The sequence below is a fragment of the Pinus tabuliformis genome, chromosome 7 (assembly GCF_031772625.1).
Source record: "Pinus tabuliformis cultivar Carrire ecotype Pingquan chromosome 7, CPIR1, whole genome shotgun sequence".
In the NCBI taxonomy this organism is placed as follows: domain Eukaryota; kingdom Viridiplantae; phylum Streptophyta; class Pinopsida; order Pinales; family Pinaceae; genus Pinus; species Pinus tabuliformis.
The window spans coordinates 1,549,364,763-1,549,386,576 of record NC_142293.1 but is presented as its reverse complement, the minus strand read 5'-3'; the positions used below and the strand labels follow the sequence as shown (position 1 = coordinate 1,549,386,576).

Below are 21,814 nucleotides of genomic sequence, written 5' to 3'. Positions count from 1 at the left end.
TGTACAGTTCTTGGAGAAGGCCAGAGGCCTGTGAATTGTCCTATGAGTCCTTTTTCAGCGAGAGACAAGGCCGCCATGCGTGGAAAGATCGAAGGCAACTGAACTTCCTAAAGCACATCTAGCTTCTTGACAAATCGTGTTAAGGCGGGCCTGGGGCGCTGAGGGGGCAGGGATTTCACCAGTTCAGAAAAAGCTTTCTGAGAATCGACCCCCTCTAGAGGCGGATCCGAGGGGGCCATGGCCGGTGGCCTGCGCCCAGGTAGGCGCAGTGTACGCAGGGTGCAGCAGGGGGCTCGCGCGTGCAGCAGAGGAGCACCGATTAGAAAAATGATGTTTCTGAGCTATTCACAATTCTATTTCATATATTAAATTATTTTTAACAAAACAATAAAATTTTAAAATTATATGCTTTACTTTTAACTTTTAATTTTTATTCAATGTTATTCTTATCAAATATAAATTTTTAATTCATAAAACATTTTGATTTAGATATAATTTGTATAAGGTTTAGAAATAATAAAGGATAGTTTTTATTCTCACATGTAATTCTTACTTTCAACTCTTCCCATAAAATTTGAATTACTAAATTAATAAGAAGTAAAACCTACACCTTACAAATTATATTTGTGTGCATGTTTATATGTATAATATTTACATGTTCAAATTGGCATTGTCTATTGAAGCTAGAATTTAGACCGATGACAATTTTTTTTGGTCAAAATTTAGCGAGAAATAAAAATAAATAAATAAATGGTCGATGGAGTGTTTGAATAGCTTTTTGGATGGTGGAAATGGATTAAGCCCCATAAAAAAACCCTTGAAACACTCAAATTCCTGAAGATCAACAAAAATTTCGATTAGGTTTTATCAAAATCTTACCAAAATTTCTATTATTTTCCAAATAGATATATAAACCAGATTTCCAACCAATTTAATTAAATTTTATGAAAACCTTGTTAGAATTTCTATTGTTGCCTCGGGATACTATTCTGTTCAAATTTATTCGAGATAAAGTCAAACAGCTATATAAAAGACGAATTCTTTAATTATTTTTCCTTGCAACTATGTGGTAAAAACTTAAAAGATGGATTAAAATTCGGTCGCAATTATAACACCCCATACGGCTGTCAGACGATGATGCAAGAATACTTTACGTCAGCAACCCAACGTCATAGTTTAAAGGACAGTTGTCGGTGTCGAGATTCCGACGCCAATGGAGAAAGGTGATTTGAGTGTTTAAGGAGGCTGTCAGTTTGATGGTGTGTGAGAGTTAAAGGATCATCTTGAAACGTTATTATTAGGTTTTCTGAGAGTTGTTTTGAAATTTCGAAAGTACAATGGAGGGAGAATTTTGTATATTTATAAGGGTTTGGCCAGGAGTGGTTTACGTAGGAGGTTGAAAAATTGTCTGGATTGTCAAAAGTGGCTAGAATCCAGACAAAGAAATTTCAAAAAATCTTGTAAATGCAGTGTTTGAATCACATTTTTTTATAGTGGAAATGAGTTCAGCGCCATTAAAAATGTCTAGTGCAGTTAAAATTATGAATTTTAACAGCTTTTAATTGGATTTACACAAATAAGATTTTTTCAAAATATGGCCAGAATTTGCATAACTTTCTTGGAAAAAAACATAATTTTTAGACTTCTTCTTTGAGAAGAGTTTGTTCTTTCATGATTCCAAACAAATGAGAATGTAATCATTTAATATTGTGTAGCGTTTTTTGTCGAGCTGAAAAACTTATTTTATATAGGGATGTGTAAATTTGTTGATTTTTTGTGTTTAAAAAAAAATAAAAATAAAAAAATCTGTTATAAAGTAATTAGAAGTAAAAAGATAATATGTTGTAAAGTAATTAGAAATAAAAATTTTATTTGATACCATATATATATTTTATTTAACTTTCAAAAATACAATTTAAACAATGAAAAATAATACATTACATTTTAAAAATTTTAGATGTAATCTAACTTTGGCATTCGATGCTGGCAAAAAATCATAGTATTTCACTTTGGAGTTGTCTTTAGTGAGACTTTTGGAGTTTCCCGAGCTGGAATGTGGCGGAAGAAATTGAGGTGAAATCTTGATTTGTGTTATTTAAACTAGTTTTTGACTGTATATATGGATTCAAAAAAACCCTACAGCACTTCTATTGTGCAGGGGTTACCCATCAAACTTGTGATTTCAAAGAATTCCTGCGGGATTTTATAGAAATTACACTGGAAAATCCACCAGAAAAGCTTCCAAAAAATAGCACTAAAGACAACTCGTTTGACTTTCGGAGTTGTAGTGCTAGTTTTTGAAGTTTCCGGCGTCAGAATTCGGCTAAAGAAATTGAAATAAAATCTTGATTTATGTTATTTAAACTAATTTTTTTGATAAATGTCTACCACGTCATTAAACATATTCTGTACAGACAAAATTCCCATTACCGACAAGCACTGTGTGATCCACATGCATTTTAGCCACAGCAAGGACCAATCGTAGCAATCTGTCAATCTTCTCCATCCATCCCCTGATATGGGGAGGAAAGTACGCTGAAACGTTGTTATCCGTTTTTTTGAGAAGATTGAAATTTACAAGTTCTAATTTCAATAATTAAAACAATTATATGTAATTAATGTAACATTACACTGAAAGGTAGAGGCGTATAGTTAATTTGTAATATTACACTGAAAGGAAGAATACAAACTACAATCAACCGGACTAACAATTTGATTCCGCTAATTTGTATTCCAAATATGATTAGGATATGTGCAAAGCTATTATATATTTTTGTTATTTAACATGAGTTTTTAAATATATAAATAGTTTTTTTTGTTATTTAATATGAATTTTTAAATATATAAATAAATTAATTTATTATAAAATATACAAATTACATGAATCAAACATACCCTTTAAAAAAATTTACAACAATTTTTTTTTAACCAAATACATCACATTTAACAACAATTTTTTTTAAACAAAATCCATCAATGTTAATCATTTCGTTAAAATTCATGCCCGAGACATCAGGACACTGGAAAGACAAATATCCACCTGGGACACAATTCAATGATGTTTGTAGAATTGGTTGAACCGGTCAGCTCCAATTCGAACTTTATAAATCGTCTCATCAAATGCAGGCCTCAGCATCTTCGAATGCCTTTGCCTTGAGTCTGCAACGCGGTGCATTCTGTTCCGGTGGCTTTTGATTTTGTGCTCGCTTCGTAGGCTTTCCGCAATTATCGATAGCTTTGTTCTAATGGCTGCTCTGAATATGAAGGTCACCAGAAAGCCGGCTGTCCTCGTCGCTCCTTCCGTGCCTACTCCGAAAGGGTTGCTATACCTTTCCAATATAGATGATCAACCGACTCTGAGATTTCACATTCCCATCGTTCAGTTCTATCGCTTCGATCCTTCGAAAAAAGGTGAGGATCCCGCTCGAGTTATCAGAGAGGGGCTGGCGAAGGTTCTGGTGTTTTACTATCCTTTTGCCGGAAGATTGAGAGACGCGCCCTTTGGCAAGCTCGTCGTCGACTGCACGAGCGAAGGCGTGCTGTTTGTGGAAGCTGATGCCGACATTTCTATGGAGGAATTCGGAGACCTGCACCCACCCTTCCCGTGCTGGACTGATCTGCTGCACGACGTGCCAGGCTCGCAAAATATTACCAACTCTCCCCTCCTTCTCATTCAGGTTAATTCTTTCATTCTCTGATGAACTCAATTCATATTCCACTCTAAATTCTGTTTTCTTCACGTGCTTCTTATTACGATATTTCAGGTAACGCGGTTGAGATGCGGAGGGTTCATATTTGCCCTTCGTTTGAATCACACCATGAGCGACGCCCTTTGTCACGCCCCCAAGCCTACGGTAGTCTTCCAGCAGTGTCTGGCGAGGTGCGGCACCACCCTGCACTTTCTTTTTAACAATACTCATGCACATGGATTACGCCTTTCCACATTAACATACTTAATTCATCTTTCTCAATTAAGTAAAATGCATTAATCTTCATACACGTTCATAACCAATATGCAATTAAACCGAGAACATAACAATTGCACACAATTATAGAGGGAGGGGCAACTCCCGAACAAGTCCGCCCGATAATAATATATTATGAAAGATTTCAATATTACATTAACAAGTGTGCTTGGCAAAATCCAAGCCAACACTTAGCAATATTTACAACAAGGCATAAGACAGCCTTCTACATACACATCTATGCACCTTTGCCCAAGAACGGGTACCCACATGGGTCACCAAGACGCTCATACAATTCTGCACCAAGACCGTGTACAAAACTTCCTCAACCGAGATAATACTTCACATAACCAAGCCTTAAGACATGCGAGATCTCCTTAACTCCTATGCGCATGAGATATGCGCATATCTCAAGACTTTCGCACTTCCCTCTTGTCCTTATGCGAAGGAGAGCAAGTGAAGTTCGATGATGAATGAAGCTCCATGCTCCATTAATATATACGCTCTCCTCATGTGATTTAAGGGGGGGTGCACCACTCATGGCCGACCCCATCATTACACATGTAAGCCCACGTATATGTATTATTTTATTCTTATTATTTTAATTAACCACATGTATGCGTACAAGCCTCCATATATATGTTTATGTGCTCATTTGGAGAGGGGTGTCCAGCCTTAAGGCCGACCCCCATATCCTCCGCTCAACGCCCATAACCACATATTAATCCGTCGGCTTCGCCTCTTATGCTAGTCCTCAACGCGTGGGTATAATCTGCTTTCACCCTCGCATTATTTCGCACTAAGTGTAAAATCACAGTTCGCTGTTCGTCGCAATCAGCTCGCTGTTTTGTCGCAGGGTCGGGTCGCCCGCCCGGGTCGCCCGCCCATCGTGCACGGGTCGCCCGCCGGGGCGCCCGCCCATCGTTCACGGGTCGCCCGCCCGGGCGCCCGCCCATCGTTCACGGGTCGCCCGCCCGGGCGCCCGCCCATCGTTCACGGGTCGCCTGCCGGGGCGCCCGCCCATTGTTCCGCCGTGCCCGCTGTTATATCCACGCTCGCCCGCGCTCATCAGCTCGCCGCTCCGTCGGTTGACTCGCCTGTACATCGCAGACCCGCGCCCATCAGCTCGTCGCACCGCCGGGTGACTTGCCCGTGCAGACCCGCGCTCCTCAACTCATCGCCCCGCCGGGTGACTCGCCCGTGTAGGCCCGCGCCCGCCAACTCGTCATGCCACCGGGTGACTCGTCCGTTTGTTAACTCGTCGGGTGACCCGCCCGTGTAGACCCGCGCCCATCGTGCACGGGGCGCCTGCCCGTCGTGCAGGGGTGCCCGCCCACCTTCGTGTGCGCCTACCCGGGTCGTGCCCACCGTCCGACCGCCGTGTGAAGGGGCGTTTGCCCGTCGCACTCCTGCCCGAGTTGCGAGGGCCTTACATTCTCCTCCACCCGAAATCGTTGTCGTCCTCGACAACATGCCATCTCGGTAGCTCTCCACCAAGATCACCATCAACAGGAAGTCATCTCAATCACCATATGTCGTCCTCATGTGAACTGCTGCCATGATACTCCAACATAATGCCAACATATCTCTGTACATTGTTAACCCCCCATGTCTGAACTAGTTGGGTAGCTAATCCAACCGTCACGCCCAAACCATGAGAATGCACATCCTCACGCCACCATCAGTTGTTCCTCAAAGCATCCTGCCACATCCTGAACTCGATCAAGAATCCATCCATATAAGTAAACCATGCTCAGGTCCATGGAACTCCATCCACCTCATCTGCAACATGCTGTCCATGATGTTTGGTGTCAATGTGCTACAAGTGATTAGCCACATTTATCCCAACATCATCATGTGTGTAAAAGATAGTTGAGTCTCGGCTCAACTCATGCCCAAGTGTTGCCACCAAGGCATCATCATCATCATCGTGACCCCATCACCTCAAAGTGTCTCATCGATCCTCCACATCAAGTCACCCTTCCAAGCCATGCCCATACATGTACTTTGGAAGTATGCATCCCATACTGCATCAAAGTCTCCCGACCTCGGCTCCTCAATGCTTCAAATCCTCTAAGTCCACCATGTATGAAGTCTCCCAAGGTCACAACGATCTCATGTCATCATGAGCTCCTCCACCAAAGGTCCACCAAGACTATCTCTTGGTCTCGGCCATGAGAAGTCCATCTAAGCATCATCATCACGAGTCCCTTCCATCACAGCTCCTCCACCAAGGTGTCCATCAAGACTATCTCTTGGTCTCGGCCATGAGAAGTCCACCCAAGGGTGTGCCCTTCAATCTGTCCATGAGTCACGCCGGGCACTTAGCCATGTGGCTAAAGCATGACCCAATCATCCACAACGATCATCAAGTTCCACCCTTGTCACGGGCCTTTGTACCTTCAACCATAAGGTCACAAGTAGCCCCAACAAGCTCCGCAGTAATCGACAATCCTTGCTTCTTCATACAAGGTCCCATCATAGTCATCCATGGCAAGATCCTCCATAGCATAGGCAAACTGATTTTGCCTTCCACTGCACACGGTCCATCTACCAAATGCTCAAATGGAACACAAGTATCATCATCACGAGGCTCCTCCATGTGAGTGACCTCATCCATACATGTTGACAAACTGCACGATCCTGGGTCAACTTGATCATCCTCAAGTTCATCGTCCATCATAGTCAAGCTTGCAACATCTTCATCACGAAAGAGGACAACAATAGCCTTGCTGTCCTTCAAGAAATCTCGTCCAAGTATCATGTCGAAGCCATTCAACTTCATCACTATGAAGTCCAACCGACCTCTCCATTCTCCTATCTGTATAGGTACATCGTGTACCAAACCGACCACCTTAGCTCTAGAGTCCACTGTCTCGACCTCCATAATAGATGTCAGCCCCGTCTCTTTTGCTAACCGTGTAGTCATAAAGCTATGTGTAACATTCGTGTCTACCAGAGCTTGAACGGTTTTACCATAAACCATCAAGTCTATGTAACCCAAACTGTTCTCCATAACCTTGTCACGAGCAACCCTGCTCAAACCGAGTCTTGAAACCTTCACGAGCAACCCTGCTCACCAGCTCTAGACCGAGCTCTGATACCACCTTTACTTCGGTAAAGGTGTGTAGCAGCTTCAATACCGGATCAGCTGCTCTGATACCACCTGTCACGCCCCCAAGCCTACGATAGTCTTCCAACCGTGTCTGGCGAGGTGCGGCACCACCCTGCACTTTCTTTTTAACAATACTCATGCACATGGACTACGCCTTTCCACATTAACATACTTAATTCATCTTTCTCAATTAAGTAAAATGCATTAATCTTCATACACGTTCATAACCAATATGCAATTAAACCGAGAACATAACAATTGCACACAATTATAGAGGGAGGGGCAACTCCCGAACAAGTCCGCCCGATAATAATATATTATGAAAGATTTCAATATTACATTAACAAGTGTGCTTGGCAGAATCCAAGCCAACACTTAGCAATATTTACAACAAGGCATAAGACAGCCTTCTACATACACATCTATGCACCTTTGCCGAAGAGCGGGTACCCACATGGGTCACCAAGACGCTCATACAATTCTGCACCAAGACCGTGTACAAAACTTCCTCAACCGAGATAATACTTCACATAACCAAGCCTTAAGACATGCTAGCCAGTAGCAAGACAGAGAGACAGCTAGCTAGCCATTGCCCATTTAGCCAGCATTGCCAGAAAGAAAGCCAGAGGGTTGGTCCCATCCATCTCTACCCACTCTCAGGTTTATAACAAACCAATTCTACGACCATGTTTCAGGCATTCGAACCAGACATGCGAGATCTCCTTAACTCCTATGCGCATGAGATATGCGCATATCTCAAGACTTTCGCACTTCCCTCTTATCCTTATGCGAAGGAAGTCAAGTGAAGTTCGATCATGAATGAAGCTCCATGCTCCATTAATATATACGCTCTCCTCATGTGATTTAAGGGGGGGTGCACCACTCATGGCCGACCCCATCATTACACATGTAAGCCCACGTATATGTATTATTTTATTCTTATTATTTTAATTAACCACATGTATGCGTACAAGCCTCCATATATATGTTTATGTGCTCATTTGGAGAGGGGTGTCCAGCCTTAAGGCCGACCCCCATATCCTCCGCTCAACGCCCATAACCACATATTAATCCGTCGGCTTCGCCTCTTATGCTAGTCCTCAACGCGTGGGTATAATCTGCTTTCACCCTCGCATTATTTCGCACTAAGTGTAAAATCACAGTTCGCTGTTCGTCGCAATCAGCTCGCTGTTTTGTCGCAGGGTCGGGTCGCCCGCCCATCGTGCACGGGTCGCCCGCCGGGGCGCCCGCCCATCGTTCACGGGTCACCCGCCGGGGCGCCCGCCCATCGTTCACGGGTCGCCCGCCCGGGCGCCCGCCCATCGTTCACGGGTCGCCCGCCGGGGTGCCCGCCCATTGTTCCGCCGTGCCCGCTGTTATATCCACGCTCGCCCGCGCTCATCAGCTCGCCGCCCCGTCGGTTGACTCGCCTGTACATCGCAGACCCGCGCCCATCAGCTCGTCGCACCGCCGGGTGACTCGCCCGTGCAGACCCGCGCTCATCAACTCGTCGCCCCGCCGGGTGACTCGCCCGTGCAGGCCCGCGCCCGCCAACTCGTCATGCCGCCGGGTGACTCGTCCGTTTGTTAACTCGTCGGGTGACCCGCCCGTGTAGACCCACGCCCATCGTGCACGGGGCGCCCGCCCGTCGTGCAGGGGCGCCCGCCCACCTTCGTGTGCGCCTACCCGGGTCGTGCCCACCGTCCGACCGCCGTGTGAAGGGGCGTTTGCCCGTCGCACTCCTGCCCGAGTTGCGAGGGCCTTACACCCTTGGCCTCGTTCAATTCTTGAAAGCTCTGGGTGAAATGGCCAAGGGTGAGACCAGGCCTTCGGCTCCTCCAGTTTGGGAAAGAGAACTCCTCCGACCACGGACCAATCCTGCAGTTAAATTCCCCCACTACGAATATGATCAAATCCAAGACAAGGACGGCGAAATGATGAATGTGGACGAGATGGTTCACGAATCATTTTTCTTCGGGCCAAAGGAGATTGAATCGCTGAAGAGACAAGATGTAGGGCAAGGCAAGTGCCCGACCTTTGAGGCTCTATCGGCGTGTTTGTGGCGTTTGAGAACAAGGGCTCTCCAACTGCCAGTGGACCAAGAAGTTCGGCTCTTATTCACCCTGGATGCCCGAGCGAGATTCGATCCGCCTCTTCCCAAAAATTTCTATGGCAATGCTATCAGTTTGCTATGCGCGAAGACGACCGCAGGAGAACTGGCAAGCAAACCATTGTCCTTCGCTGTGAAATTGATCCGCCAAGCAAAAATGGGTGTGAACGAGGAGTACATGCGGTCGATGATCGATTTGATGGAGTTGAGAGGGCGCCCTCTGTTTACAGTAGTTGGCACCTATGTGGTGTCGGACTGTACCAAAATCGGGTTTGAAGATGTGGATTTCGGGTGGGGAAGACCAGCCTACGGCGGCCCAGCAGAAGGTGGAGTGGGTACAGTGGCTGGCTTGTCGAGCTTCTTCATCCCGTACCGAAATAACAGTGGTGTGGAAGGCATAGTGGTTCCCGTATGCTTGCTGCCTGCCGCTATGCGAATATTTCGAGCAGAAATCGATGGAGCCATTGAGAACGGCTCCCCTTATTTACATTCCTCGCTGTAAAACAACAATCTCTAAGCTTAATTATATTAAGCCACCGTTACTTGAATAAAATTAATCATGTAAAACAGCATTGAGCTCTGGTTATTTGAATAAAAAATTAACGTGGTACCAAGAGAGGTCTTCCTGCATTGACGCTTTGGCGTCGAGAAAATTGGCTGCATTAAAAACTTCCTCAATTGCCTGGCAATGAGAAACGGAAAAACTAGAAGGTACTGTAACGATGGCATTTAATGCTTAGCCATTGTGGTAATTGGTTGGTGCAACTATATTGGCCTTTTCTAATTCATGGAAAATATTACGATGAAGAAAGTTGTGTATCTAGAAAGTTGTTAAATACGAAAATTGTTTTAAACATGCAAAATGGTGAACCTTGACAATTAGGAGTCATGAGAATCAATATATGTTTTATTTTACTTTATCTCTTCCTAGTTGTATGTTGCGAAAGGATTTTATATTTTATTTTTAGAGTAAAATTAGATTCTTCTTTTTTTCTCGAGGTAATAGTCAAGTTATTGGTAATATATTAAAATCACATTATATACTCATTTAGAATTCTAAATAGATTATGCTTTTCAAGAGGTTAACATGTGTGTCATATTATATACTTATTTAAGAGTATTATATATATATATATATTTATTTATTTATTTATTTAAGAGTTTAACATTTATGTCATATTATAAACTCATTTAAGAGTATCATACATGTTATTGTTTTTAAAAGCTTAATATGTCATTTTATTGGATTTGAATTTGGGATGGGAGCATACCACTATTCCACCCAAGCATTCAAGCTAAGCTCATTTGACAAAAATTAAAGGCATTAAAGACTGCCCACAGAGAGAAATCAAGCTCCATCTTATCTCACAACATAACTTACTCTTTTCAAAAGCTTAAGATGTGTGCCACATTATATACTCATTAAAGAGAGCCACATAACTCACTCTTTTCTAGAGCTTAACATGTCGATTTACTAGATTTGAACCTCAGTGAGGTGGATGAGAGGTTGTGATAGATATCACAAAAATTGAGGCCATACTCAAGTGGCTAGATCCTACTAATGTCGCACAGTGCATTGTAATATCTATGGAAGTTTATACCATGATTTTCAGCTATGGTTGCACCACTTCATACCATAAAAGCCAACGTTAAGAGTTTCTTGTGGGGAAAGAATCAAGGGAAAGCTTTCAATGAGATGGAATAGAATATCAGTCAACCACTAGTCCTTGCATTTTTGGAGTTTGAAAAGCCTTTCGAAATGGAGACAAATACAAGTGGCTATACAAATAGAATATTTGTATTGGCCTAGAATGCATGATCTAGCTTAATAAATTAGAGTATGCACACTTTGTTGTATTAGTAAGCCTCGTATTAGAAAACAAATATTTATACCATTCCTTATGTGTAACTACTAAGCCCTGGGATAACATATCCATGGATTTTATTGGGTGGTTTACCAAGAACAAAGAAGGGACATGACTACCCATTTGTGGTAATTGATATTTCGAAAGATGCACATTCTTATGCCATGTAAAATGGCCATCAAAGGAAAAGAAACAATAAACACATCCTTTGAAAAGGTCTAGGTGTTCTTTAGTATACCAACACGAATAATCTTAGATAGGGATGCCATATTTCTTAGAGCCTTTTGGAAAATATTTTGGGAGAATGTGTGAATTAAATTAAAGAGATCTATATCTTTACATCCATAGATGGGAAGGTGGAAGTAATCAACATGACGTGTTCAACATATAATAGGTTATAATCATAAGTATCAAATACTTTGGATAAAAAATTGATTTCATAGTTAACACTCTTATACTAAGGTGATCCTAAGTTCTACTAACTCCCCTTTTGAAACCTACTTAGTTATTTTCAACCATTACTCTTGGCTATTATATATGGACAATAAGGACGAGTGATGGAAGATATCATAGGAGATTCATAAAAAGTAGAGTAAATTGTTGAAAAGATTGGTATATTCATTCTCAAGTAAAGAATAAATTGACAAAGTCACAAGAAAGGACTAATAATATTAGTGTTGACCTGAGAAAACATTCAAGATGGGTGATATAGTTTAGTTGCATTTGAACAAGGAAAGGTTGCAAGGTCTTGCTAGGAAGGTGAAGGCTCTTTTGCATAGTCCTTTTGAATTATTCGAGAAGGTGGCCAATATTGCATATAGGATCAATCTATGCCCCTATATGCACATTTATTTAATAGTGAATTTGAAAAATTTGAACCTCTAAGAGCCTTTCATGTTGGATTAAGAAACCAACAAGAAGGTCATATAGACTACAACAATTAGGACCAGTAGAATAAGTAGTGTGGTAGAATATATAGTTTTGTAGAAGTCAAAAATTACATAAGTGTAACATGAAATTTGACACATAACATTGAAAGAGAAAATTCTATATAAGGCCAAATGGTACTTTAGGGAGAAGGATGAGGATAAATTTCCTCATGTATTCAGTAAAATATTTTATCCTAGAAAGCTAAAAATAAGGAAAATCAACAAGATTTTTCAAAATATATACCACCACAATTCACTTTTCATTAAATTTAAGAATCCCAAAAATAACTACCTAACCCACTCTTTTATCCTAAAACTAACGAGATTGCCTTTTAATTCCTCCAAAGAAACCTCCTCTATTAATGATAAATTATGTCCAGCGCATGCCAATTATTTTGCGTGTGTTTCTATGATGTATCAGTTTGTATTTCCCTCTCTATCCATCAAAAACATAAAATATCTTGAATTTTCTCTTATGTTCTCCGTTTAGGTCCTTTGAGAGAGAAGAGAATAAAGTTGATTCAATACTAAAATTGAACAAGAATATTATGTTTATCAAATTTAAATGAATATTTTATTTGTTTTTGCTTCTTTTATATTTATTTATCCAATAAAAGCATCTTAATTTTCTATTCCAATTTGAAATGAAAACCACATTTTGTAGTAACTGAAAACATTATTAATATAAAACTGATAAATTATAAATATAACATTATAGTAGCACAGAAAAAATAACGTAGTGAATATCTTAGAAATTGAGAGATTGGAAAAAACAGGGGACCAATTTCTTATCACAAACAAAATTTGTAGTTCTATGAGATTGCTTCTTTCTCTAAAAGAGATAATGGTACAACTCCCATCATAGCGTCCTTTGCACAAGATTAACCCCTTTTCTTCAAATAGGTGAATGAGGACAATTATCATATAAACTTTTAGGAAGATGAAAAAATTGACACCAAATGTATTGTCATAATCTAAGACATGATTCTATCTAGAATTTTCCTATCCATAACATTTTTACTAGAGTCAATCTCAACTAAGAATCAACTATATATGGAAAAACATTCTAGAGCTAGTTTGAGGCATCAAACAACACATTTCTAGGTCAATTCTTCGTGATTTTAGATCTACTCCCTTAATGTTTTTATGCACACTATAGAATTTCCAACAATGCAAAAATCACCTCAATCATTTTTCAGATTAGGAATTTGTTTTTAGCATAAGCCTAATCATCACGATATTAAGTGAATATGATGTCATATCCCATTACATAAGCCTATGGGGCTAGAGAAGGGTTTCATTCTTTTGGTATTGTTAATATTTCTTAGTTAAGTAGAGCATCTAGGTGTAGGATATTGAAGCATAGAAACATGATGTAGTTGACATTTAGGCTAGAATGTCCATGGAATTTCCATAGTGAGTTCCCCTTTGTTTGTAGGTACATTTCATATCTACAAAAAAGAGAGCAAAGCATAGGGCTCATCTTCTAACTAAGTTTTCTACCATATTAAATTTCATAGATTATATATTGTGCTCATTTATGTGAATGACACGTTCATTTACATGTTTCTTTCATTTCAATATCAATATACATCTAGACAAAACATTCTAAAGAAATATCCACATTATCTTACATATCATTTAACTATTTTAGGCATAACAAGTTCATGTATTTTATGTATGTAGGATTGGATTTTATATGGCTGTTTAAATTATTTTATAAATTTATTTTTGAAATGGTGTTAACTTCTACATAAACATGTCCATTTAAGTTTATTTTTCTTTTTTAAGTTGTATCTTTATTATAATAAAATAAAAAATTATATGTTAAATTATTTTTAACCAAACAACACAATTTTAAAATTATATACTCTACTTTAATTTTTATTTAATGATTTTTTATCAAATAAAAAACAACTTTAATGCTAAATGAAACATTTTGATTTTGATATAATTTGTATAAGATTTTGATATATTAAAGGATAATTTTTACTGTCACATCTTACCTTCAACTTTTCCCATATATTTGAATCATTAAACCAATGAAAACTAAAACCTACATTTTACAAATTATATATGTATGGATATTTATATGTATAATAATACATGTTCAAACTAGCATTATATTGAGGCCAAAATTTAGAGAGGATGGAAAATTTCTTGTGAGAATCCAGCTAGATTTTTTTAAAATTTGGTTCTTGGAGTGTTTGAATAGCTTTTCTGATGGTGGAAATGGATTCAACACCTAAATTTATGAATGTGGACAACTATAATCCATATTCCAAAAATTTCCACTAGATAACCATATGCCAAAAATTTCCACTAAATTTTATTAAAATATTGCCAAAATTTCCATTATTTTCCATTAAAAATCTATAAACCAAATTTTCAAAAATTTTAGTTAGATTTTATGTAAACCTTATGAGAATTTCTATTATGGAAATTGTGACCTCGTGATACTTACTTTGTTCAAATTTATTCTATATAGAGTCAAACAACTATATAAAAAACAAATTCTTTAATTGCTTTTCATTGCAATTATGTGCTAAAAGCTTAAAAGAGGGATTAAAAGTCGGTCGCAATTATAACACCCCATACGGCTGTCAGACTGTGATGAAATAATACACTACATCAGCAGTCCAACGTCATGTAAACGTCATGTTTTATAAGACAAGGAGGCCGTAGGTGTGGAGATTCTTAGCTGATGGTTGGCCAGGGTTAATGAAATGAAATTTTTTTTTTTATTAGATTAGAAATAGTTTATGAAATTATTATTTTTCTTGTTTTTTGTTTTTGTAATTTAATCATTTTATTAATAAAATTAATTATGAGCTGACTTAATTTTCTAACAATCTCCTCACTACTGAAAAGACAATGTCAAGGAATCAATGTTAAAATATCATTGTAACTGTCTTTGAAAGCATGACATCCCAAAATAAAATGTTTTTCCGATTTCATTGCCTTTGAAAGCATGACATTCCAAAATGAAATGTTTTTCCGATTCCATTGTCTTTGACGTGCAAAAAGTACACACCCCTTCTTCCCAAGCTTCTTTAGGTCTTTTCCATCGACCTGTTTCGTACCATAGTTGATGTGAGTTAGTTCTTAATTGAGCAATAAGAATTTTTTCTCTCCATGGAATGCTAGTTCCAATGTACTCTTTTTGTTGGAGATCACGACTAGGATTGAATTCTTGAACATAGTATTTCATATTTCTACCCAACTCTTTTCCCAATATACACTTACGAAACTTCTCCATAACAAAACTCTTTAAATCCTTGTTGTTTGTGGGACATGCATTGAGATAAATATTCTATTTTTGCATTCATTGATTGTTTTGTCTCATCCATGATTTCCTTCTTACACTCATTCCCATGTACCTTCTCCCATTTGTTCAATTTTTTGTAGATAACTTATAAGATGCACCATAGAAATTACTTCGATGGAAGTTACGCATGTTTCACTCACCATTATCTTATAAGAAACCAACCTTTTTATTTTAAACTTGCTCCTGATCAGGCGCTTTTGAATGTTTTCAATTTGCTTCATCTTGAAACGTTAATATTAATATTAGGTTTTCTGAGCACTATTATGAAATTTTGAAATTATAGTGGCGAATTTTGTATACATACAAGGTTTTGGGCAAGAGCTTGTTCTTTCATGATTCCAAACAAATGAGAGTGTCATTGCTTAATAGTGTGTAACATTTCTTTGTGGTATTTAGCTCGAGTTTAATCAACCTGAAGATCATAGTAAAGTTTAAACCAATGTGTTTTGTCTTTTTGGTGAATGTCGACTGCATCATTCGAGGTACTCTGTGCCCGCAAAATCCTCATTCCCCAACAAGCACTGTGTGAAACCACGTCCACGAAATCCACAAGCAATTTAGTCTGGATGGCAAATTGCTTGTAATCTAGCTAGAAATTTTTTTAAAATTTGGTTGTTGGAGTGTTTGAATAGCTTTTTTTGATGGTGGAAATGGATTCAGCACCCAAATTCATGAAGGTCAACAGCTATAACCCATATTCCAAAAATTTCTACTAGATTTTATCAAAATCTTGCCAAAATCTCCATTATTTTCTAAAAAATACTTATAAAACAGATTTCCAAAAATTTTAATTAAATTTTACGTAAACATTGCGAGAATTTCTATTATGGAAATTGTGGCCTCCTAATACTACTCTGTTCAAATTTATTCGAGATAGAGTCAAACAACTATATAAAAAAGGAATTCTTTAATTGTTTTTCCTAGCAATTATGTGCTAAAAACTTAAAAGAGTAATTAAAAGTCGGTCGCGATTATAACACCCCATACGGTTGTCAGACGGTGATGCAAGAATACACTACGTAAGCAGTGCAATGTCATGTTTGACACGTCGGTGTCGAGATTCGGATGCCAATGGAGTATTTAACGACATTGTCGGTGTCGAGATTCTCAGTTTGATGGTGCTCTACAGTTAATGAAATGAAATTTTAACTATGGGATTATTAGTTTTTCTTTTTTTTTCATTGTGATTTAATTTTTTTATTATTCAAGCTGACCCAACTTTTTAACAATTTTCTCACTAAAAAAACAACGCTAAAGAATTGATGTACATATTGTTGTAACAAAGTATTGCATTCCAAAATAAAATATTTTTCTTATTCCACTGCCTTGCTGTGGAAAATGTACATACCGATTTTTCCTAAGCTTTTTTAGGTCTTTTCCATCGACCTGTTTCCCACTGTAGTTTATAGTTGATGTGAGTTATTCTTAATTGAGAAATAAGAATCTTTGCTCTCCATGGAATGTCAGCTCCATTATACTCTTTTTTTTGGAGATCACAAGTGGAATTGAATTCTTGAGCATAGTATTTCTTCTTTCTACCGAATCCTTTTCCCCATAAACACTTCTGTTGGACACCTAATCCTCAATGGGTTAGTGTGGAAGCGGAATGGACAAAAGGAGTCCAAGAGATCTTGGGATGTGAAACCCAACAGTCACCACATGTACTATAAATGTAAATCATTTGTTAATAAAAATTGTACTCTCATGTTTTATCTTTCATATTTCTATTGCTGCCCATGTGTGTTTAACATGGTATCGGAGCCAATACGTTCATAACCTTCTCAATATTGTGTAAGCCACTTGTTTTTGTGGCCTGTGTAAACCAACGCTTCTATGTCTTAATGAAGCTTGTGGGTTTGTGATCATTTGTTAGGATAAATTCATATTGCTCATTGAGATTGAAGTCTGAGTGTAGTTCATGGGAATACAAAAAGTTTCTCATCTATGTCTCTCTGCGTAATTCACATTTGTTTTTTCCTTCTCTCAGATAAATATCAAAAATGGTGTTTTTAACTCCTTTCTGACGACTATATTCCCAGTTGCACATCGCTTATACATCTCTCTGTACATTGACTGTTGCACCACCTATGCGTTTGAATAATGCATTAATCCTCTGATGAATTCTTTATGTGTAACTCTGAAATGTCTTCACTTATGCATCTCTGTGTATTGAAACCTTGATGGTCATGGTATGTGTCGAACTCCTGTTACAAACCCTAAATTGAAGGTTGTGCACTTTGGCACTCTCTCTCATTTGCTAGTAGCAACATCTAACGAATTGGGTGGCCATAGCAGCTGCGTGATCCCGAAGCTCGTCTTGAAGATGTATATCTAGAATATGCTTGACTCGATGTAATCTTATAGTCATAATGGAGACTGTATAGTCAAAAGTTGTCTTGTAGAGCACTGATTACATCTACTCTCCAACCGGTAATATTGATGATGGAGCAGTCATTTGCGGAATTCACAATAACATTCAAGATGGAAAACTGGTAAGTCTGTAGTGTGGCATGAGTGCTGGTTCATTGGTTCAACTATGCGTTTCATATCTGTGTTGATTGAGTTGCATGAAACGTTACTTTCAATTATGCGTACTGAAATCTTGGGAAATCAATGCGCCCAAATCTAAGGCACACGTTGCACTGCCAAACACTCCATATTCAAAATGTTGCATACGCAGACCTCATACGTTAACACTGTCTCCATAATAACACTGTCTCCATACTACCATTTTTAGCTCTAAAATTTTATTATACTGGTATCGTTGCAGTTACGTTATTGCATTTGTTAACAACCGTTTTTTGTAACGTATGGCTTGACATGCTATACATGTTATTCCACTACGCACATACCTTAGTCCTCCCTCTGTCACGCTGCCTCCATATCACCGTGGGATTCAGTCTTTAGTAGATTGCTTTTAAAGTGTCGATATATTTCTATATGTTACTCCATTCATCCATTAACTGGCATTGAATGATATCCCACATACCAGGATTGTCAGTGTTGGATTCCTTTTCAAAGAAAAAAAAAACTTGACAAATTATTTTGAAGAAGAGTAATGGATATCTGAACCATTTTTTTTGGGAGGTTGTGTATCCATCGAAATGTTCCATAATTGGCAGCCATTAGTATTCTCCAGCAATGAAGATAAAGTAATGATAGATTTTGTATAACGTAATCGACAAGATTGATAAGAGTTACATGCTTCTACAATTATGAAAACTGTTGTGGCATCCGCTAGCACTCCACTGCAAGGTTGAATTCAATACAAAGGTCACAATTCACGAATCACTGTGATAAGACTGTTTCTGGTTGCGATGAAAGGTGCGAATACAATGTTAAATAGTTCTCCTGGCTATATGTTGTAATTTTGAAGACTCTGCATGATTGGAAGGCTCTTGAAAGGTCATACTACGTCAAAGTTGAAACAGTGAGTGCGTAGTCAAATCTGGAGGGGCATTTCAAGAAGGCTTATTGTCTTTGTAGTTGCTGTGGTGGAAGAAAATTTCAATGTATTGGGAATGATGCAGCGAAAGCAACTACACTTTCGTATAACACTTTCCATTTAATTCCTGAGTGTCCAAGCTGCAGAAAGGTCGACATATAAATCTGAGGGCATTTCCCTTGGGAAATCAATTCATGATTGACACAACTCGGGCAGTCTGATTTGCGAGACTGCAATTCCTCAGTTGATGTTCACCTCAGACACTGTCCGCGCTAAAATTCTTCATCCTATTCTTTGAGGATGTAGACTCACTACAGAATTCGAGGAGAAGTGCCAGACCATTGGATCATTGATACTGTGGACTGATCATGATAATCTCTGTCACATCTTGGCTCAAAGGAGGTACCAAGCATCATTGTGCTGGTACAACTCTCATGGTTGTAGCTCACATCAGTTTCCATTATCACCTCAAAAGAACCCATGAGACTTATTGCAAAGATGCCCACAACGAAAAGGAGTTTGCCAAGAAATCTCAGTCGCCCAGACACAATCCCTTCTTCAAGGATGCCTTTTAACTATAGCACTCAGTCCATCAGGACCAGACCCGTTTGGCGTACTGTTTTGTGATCACCTGTTCAACGACTCACGTCTTCAGTGATAACTGTTTTATTTCCGCTTTGTCTAAGAAAAGGGGTTTTCTTTCTGAATTTTTCAGATGTAATGGTTTCCTACAGTTTCCAGGAGGCCTAAGGCCAAATTTATTTGTCATATACTATTTGCATTACAATGATCATAGTTTTCTTCTCTGTTAACAAAAGGCTAGAGACTCATTCCAATGCCTATGGCCTGAGCAAGTGTTGGAGTAGCGTGGTTGCCTTTGGTGGTTTGTTTTTGGTAACCAGTGTGGCATTGTATTTAAGACATTCAGAGACGGTTTTTGCTTTTGGAAAACTCCACTTCGGCGCGATTTCTGTGTTGTTTGGTCTTTTGCTCAACAAACTTTGACAGGGTTTTACTGCTATTGGGGGCCAGTTCGTTGCTATTATTTACAGGTTTTGCTAGACGAAACGGAGTTTCTGCGCCGTTGTATTAAAGAAAGAGGTTTTGCGTGTCTTAAATTTCCAGGTTTTTAATTTGTAATTTTCCAAAGATCTGGACGCCTGGAAGAATTGTTTGCCAAAAAAAAAAAAAGGCAGAGTTGTTTCAGTACTCTTTTGTTGTAAGTGAAAATGGCTTTAATTAGTGATGTATTAGATTTATTAAATACCTTGATATATTCCATTGCTGATGGGAAGGTAAACATCAAAAAAGACACTCTCTGTGACATTCAGACCTGCCTATATAATGCACATGAAAAGATCAATTTTTTGCAGCTTGAATCACAGCTACAACAAGAAGAGCTACATCAAAATAGACATCATTTTGAACCTGTTTCTGTTTAGAACGTTGAGACTGCAACCCATCAGCAGCAAGTCAATAATGTTATAGTTCATTCAGATTTACTACCCAATAAAGTAGCAGTTATACATGCAGATGCAGAAATTCAGTCTGCACTTCCCAAGCCCATCATCGTACATTGGGAACAGCTTGTCCACAACAAGCACATAACTGGTCTTGGATATGACAAGGACTTGTCCTTTCACATTCCAGACTACTCCAAGCCCATTCAGTTTCAGAGTGTTGGATTCATTCATGACAGTTCACCTTCAGCTGTTCCAGATTCTGCTCCTCTTCCACAGCAACAACAACAACAACAGATCATGAAATGCCAACACTGTGATCGAGTTGGCCATTTGAAAGATCACTGTTTTGATCTTCATCCATGTAAGCACTATCATAAAACCACCCATTCTTCAAACAGATACTTTAGAAACAAACGTCCTGCAAGAACAAAGATTCATCTTGGATGGATCGCTTCTTGGCAATGGGCATCAACAGCCAAGAAGATATTCCAAACACATGTCAGAACTTGTTCGAGAGTATTGAATAGTCTTGCAGTTGAGTTTTCTCCATCATCTCACCTTGTATCTGATAGGGGGGAAATGATGGTCATCTATAAGCTTCAAAGCCACATCAAGCGAGCCTGAGCCACAACCTGCCACACCAGTTTCAGAGTTGTAGCCAGAGACAAAGATGCCCATGAGCATGCCTTAAGTTGGCAATCTGGGACACTTCTTCTAGCAGAAGACTTTAGCTTCTTGCTAGTTTCAGAAGAATTCCAGGAACAAAATTGAGAACACTTCCTCTAGCAGAAGACTTCATCTTCTCGCTAGTTTTGGAAGAGTTCTAGGAATTGCATTAAGCATTCCAGAGTTGTTGGTCATCCTTAAACCATCACAGGTTGAGACTTCCCTTTTCAGGTTGAAGTTATCCCTTTTATGCGAGGTGAGACCTCCCTTTATTGGTTGAAGGTTTCCCTCTTCAAAACAATAGGAGCACTTCCTCTAGCAGAAGACTTCAGCTTCTTGCAAGTTTCGGAAGAGTTCCGGGAACTGCACCAAGCGTTCCAGTGTTGGTGGTCATCCTTAAACCACCGCCCTTTATACCAACATTTCAGAGGGCACATTCAGCCTTGTGCTGCCATGCATTTTTGCACATTGTGTATTTCAGATCTCTTCTTGGACTCATACATAACCCTTCGGATTAAGGGGGGAATGTTGGACACCTAATCCTCAATGGGTTAGTGTGGAAGCTGAATGGACAAAAGGAGTCCAAGAGACCTTGGGATGTGAAACCCAACGGTCACCACATTGTGGCATGAGTGCTGGTTCATTGGTTCAACTATGCGTTTCATATCTGTGTTGATTGAGTTGCATGAAACGTTACTTTCAATTATGCGTACTGAAATCTTGGGAAATCAATGCGCCCAAATCTAAGGCACACGTTGCACTGCCAAACACTCCATATTCAAAATGTTGCATACGCAGACCTCATACGTTAACACTGTCTCCATACTGCCATTTCTAGCTCTGAAATTTTATTATACTAGTATCGTTGCAGTTACGTTATTGCATTAGTTAACAACAGTTTTTTGTAACGTATGGCCTGACATGCTAT

At 39.1% G+C, this 21,814-nt stretch overlaps 1 protein-coding gene across 1 annotated transcript; it reads left to right on the top strand.

Moving 5' to 3' along the window:
* Positions 1-3,245: 3,245 nt before the first annotated feature.
* On the top strand, positions 3,246-9,692 carry LOC149253806 (benzyl alcohol O-benzoyltransferase-like). Its single transcript, XM_089456931.1, has 3 exons — positions 3,246-3,677; positions 3,765-3,834; positions 8,839-9,692. The coding sequence occupies exons 1-3, from the start codon at positions 3,246-3,248 to the stop codon at positions 9,690-9,692; spliced, it is 1,356 nt and encodes a 451-aa protein (XP_089313057.1).
* The last annotated feature ends 12,122 nt before the right edge of the window (positions 9,693-21,814 follow it).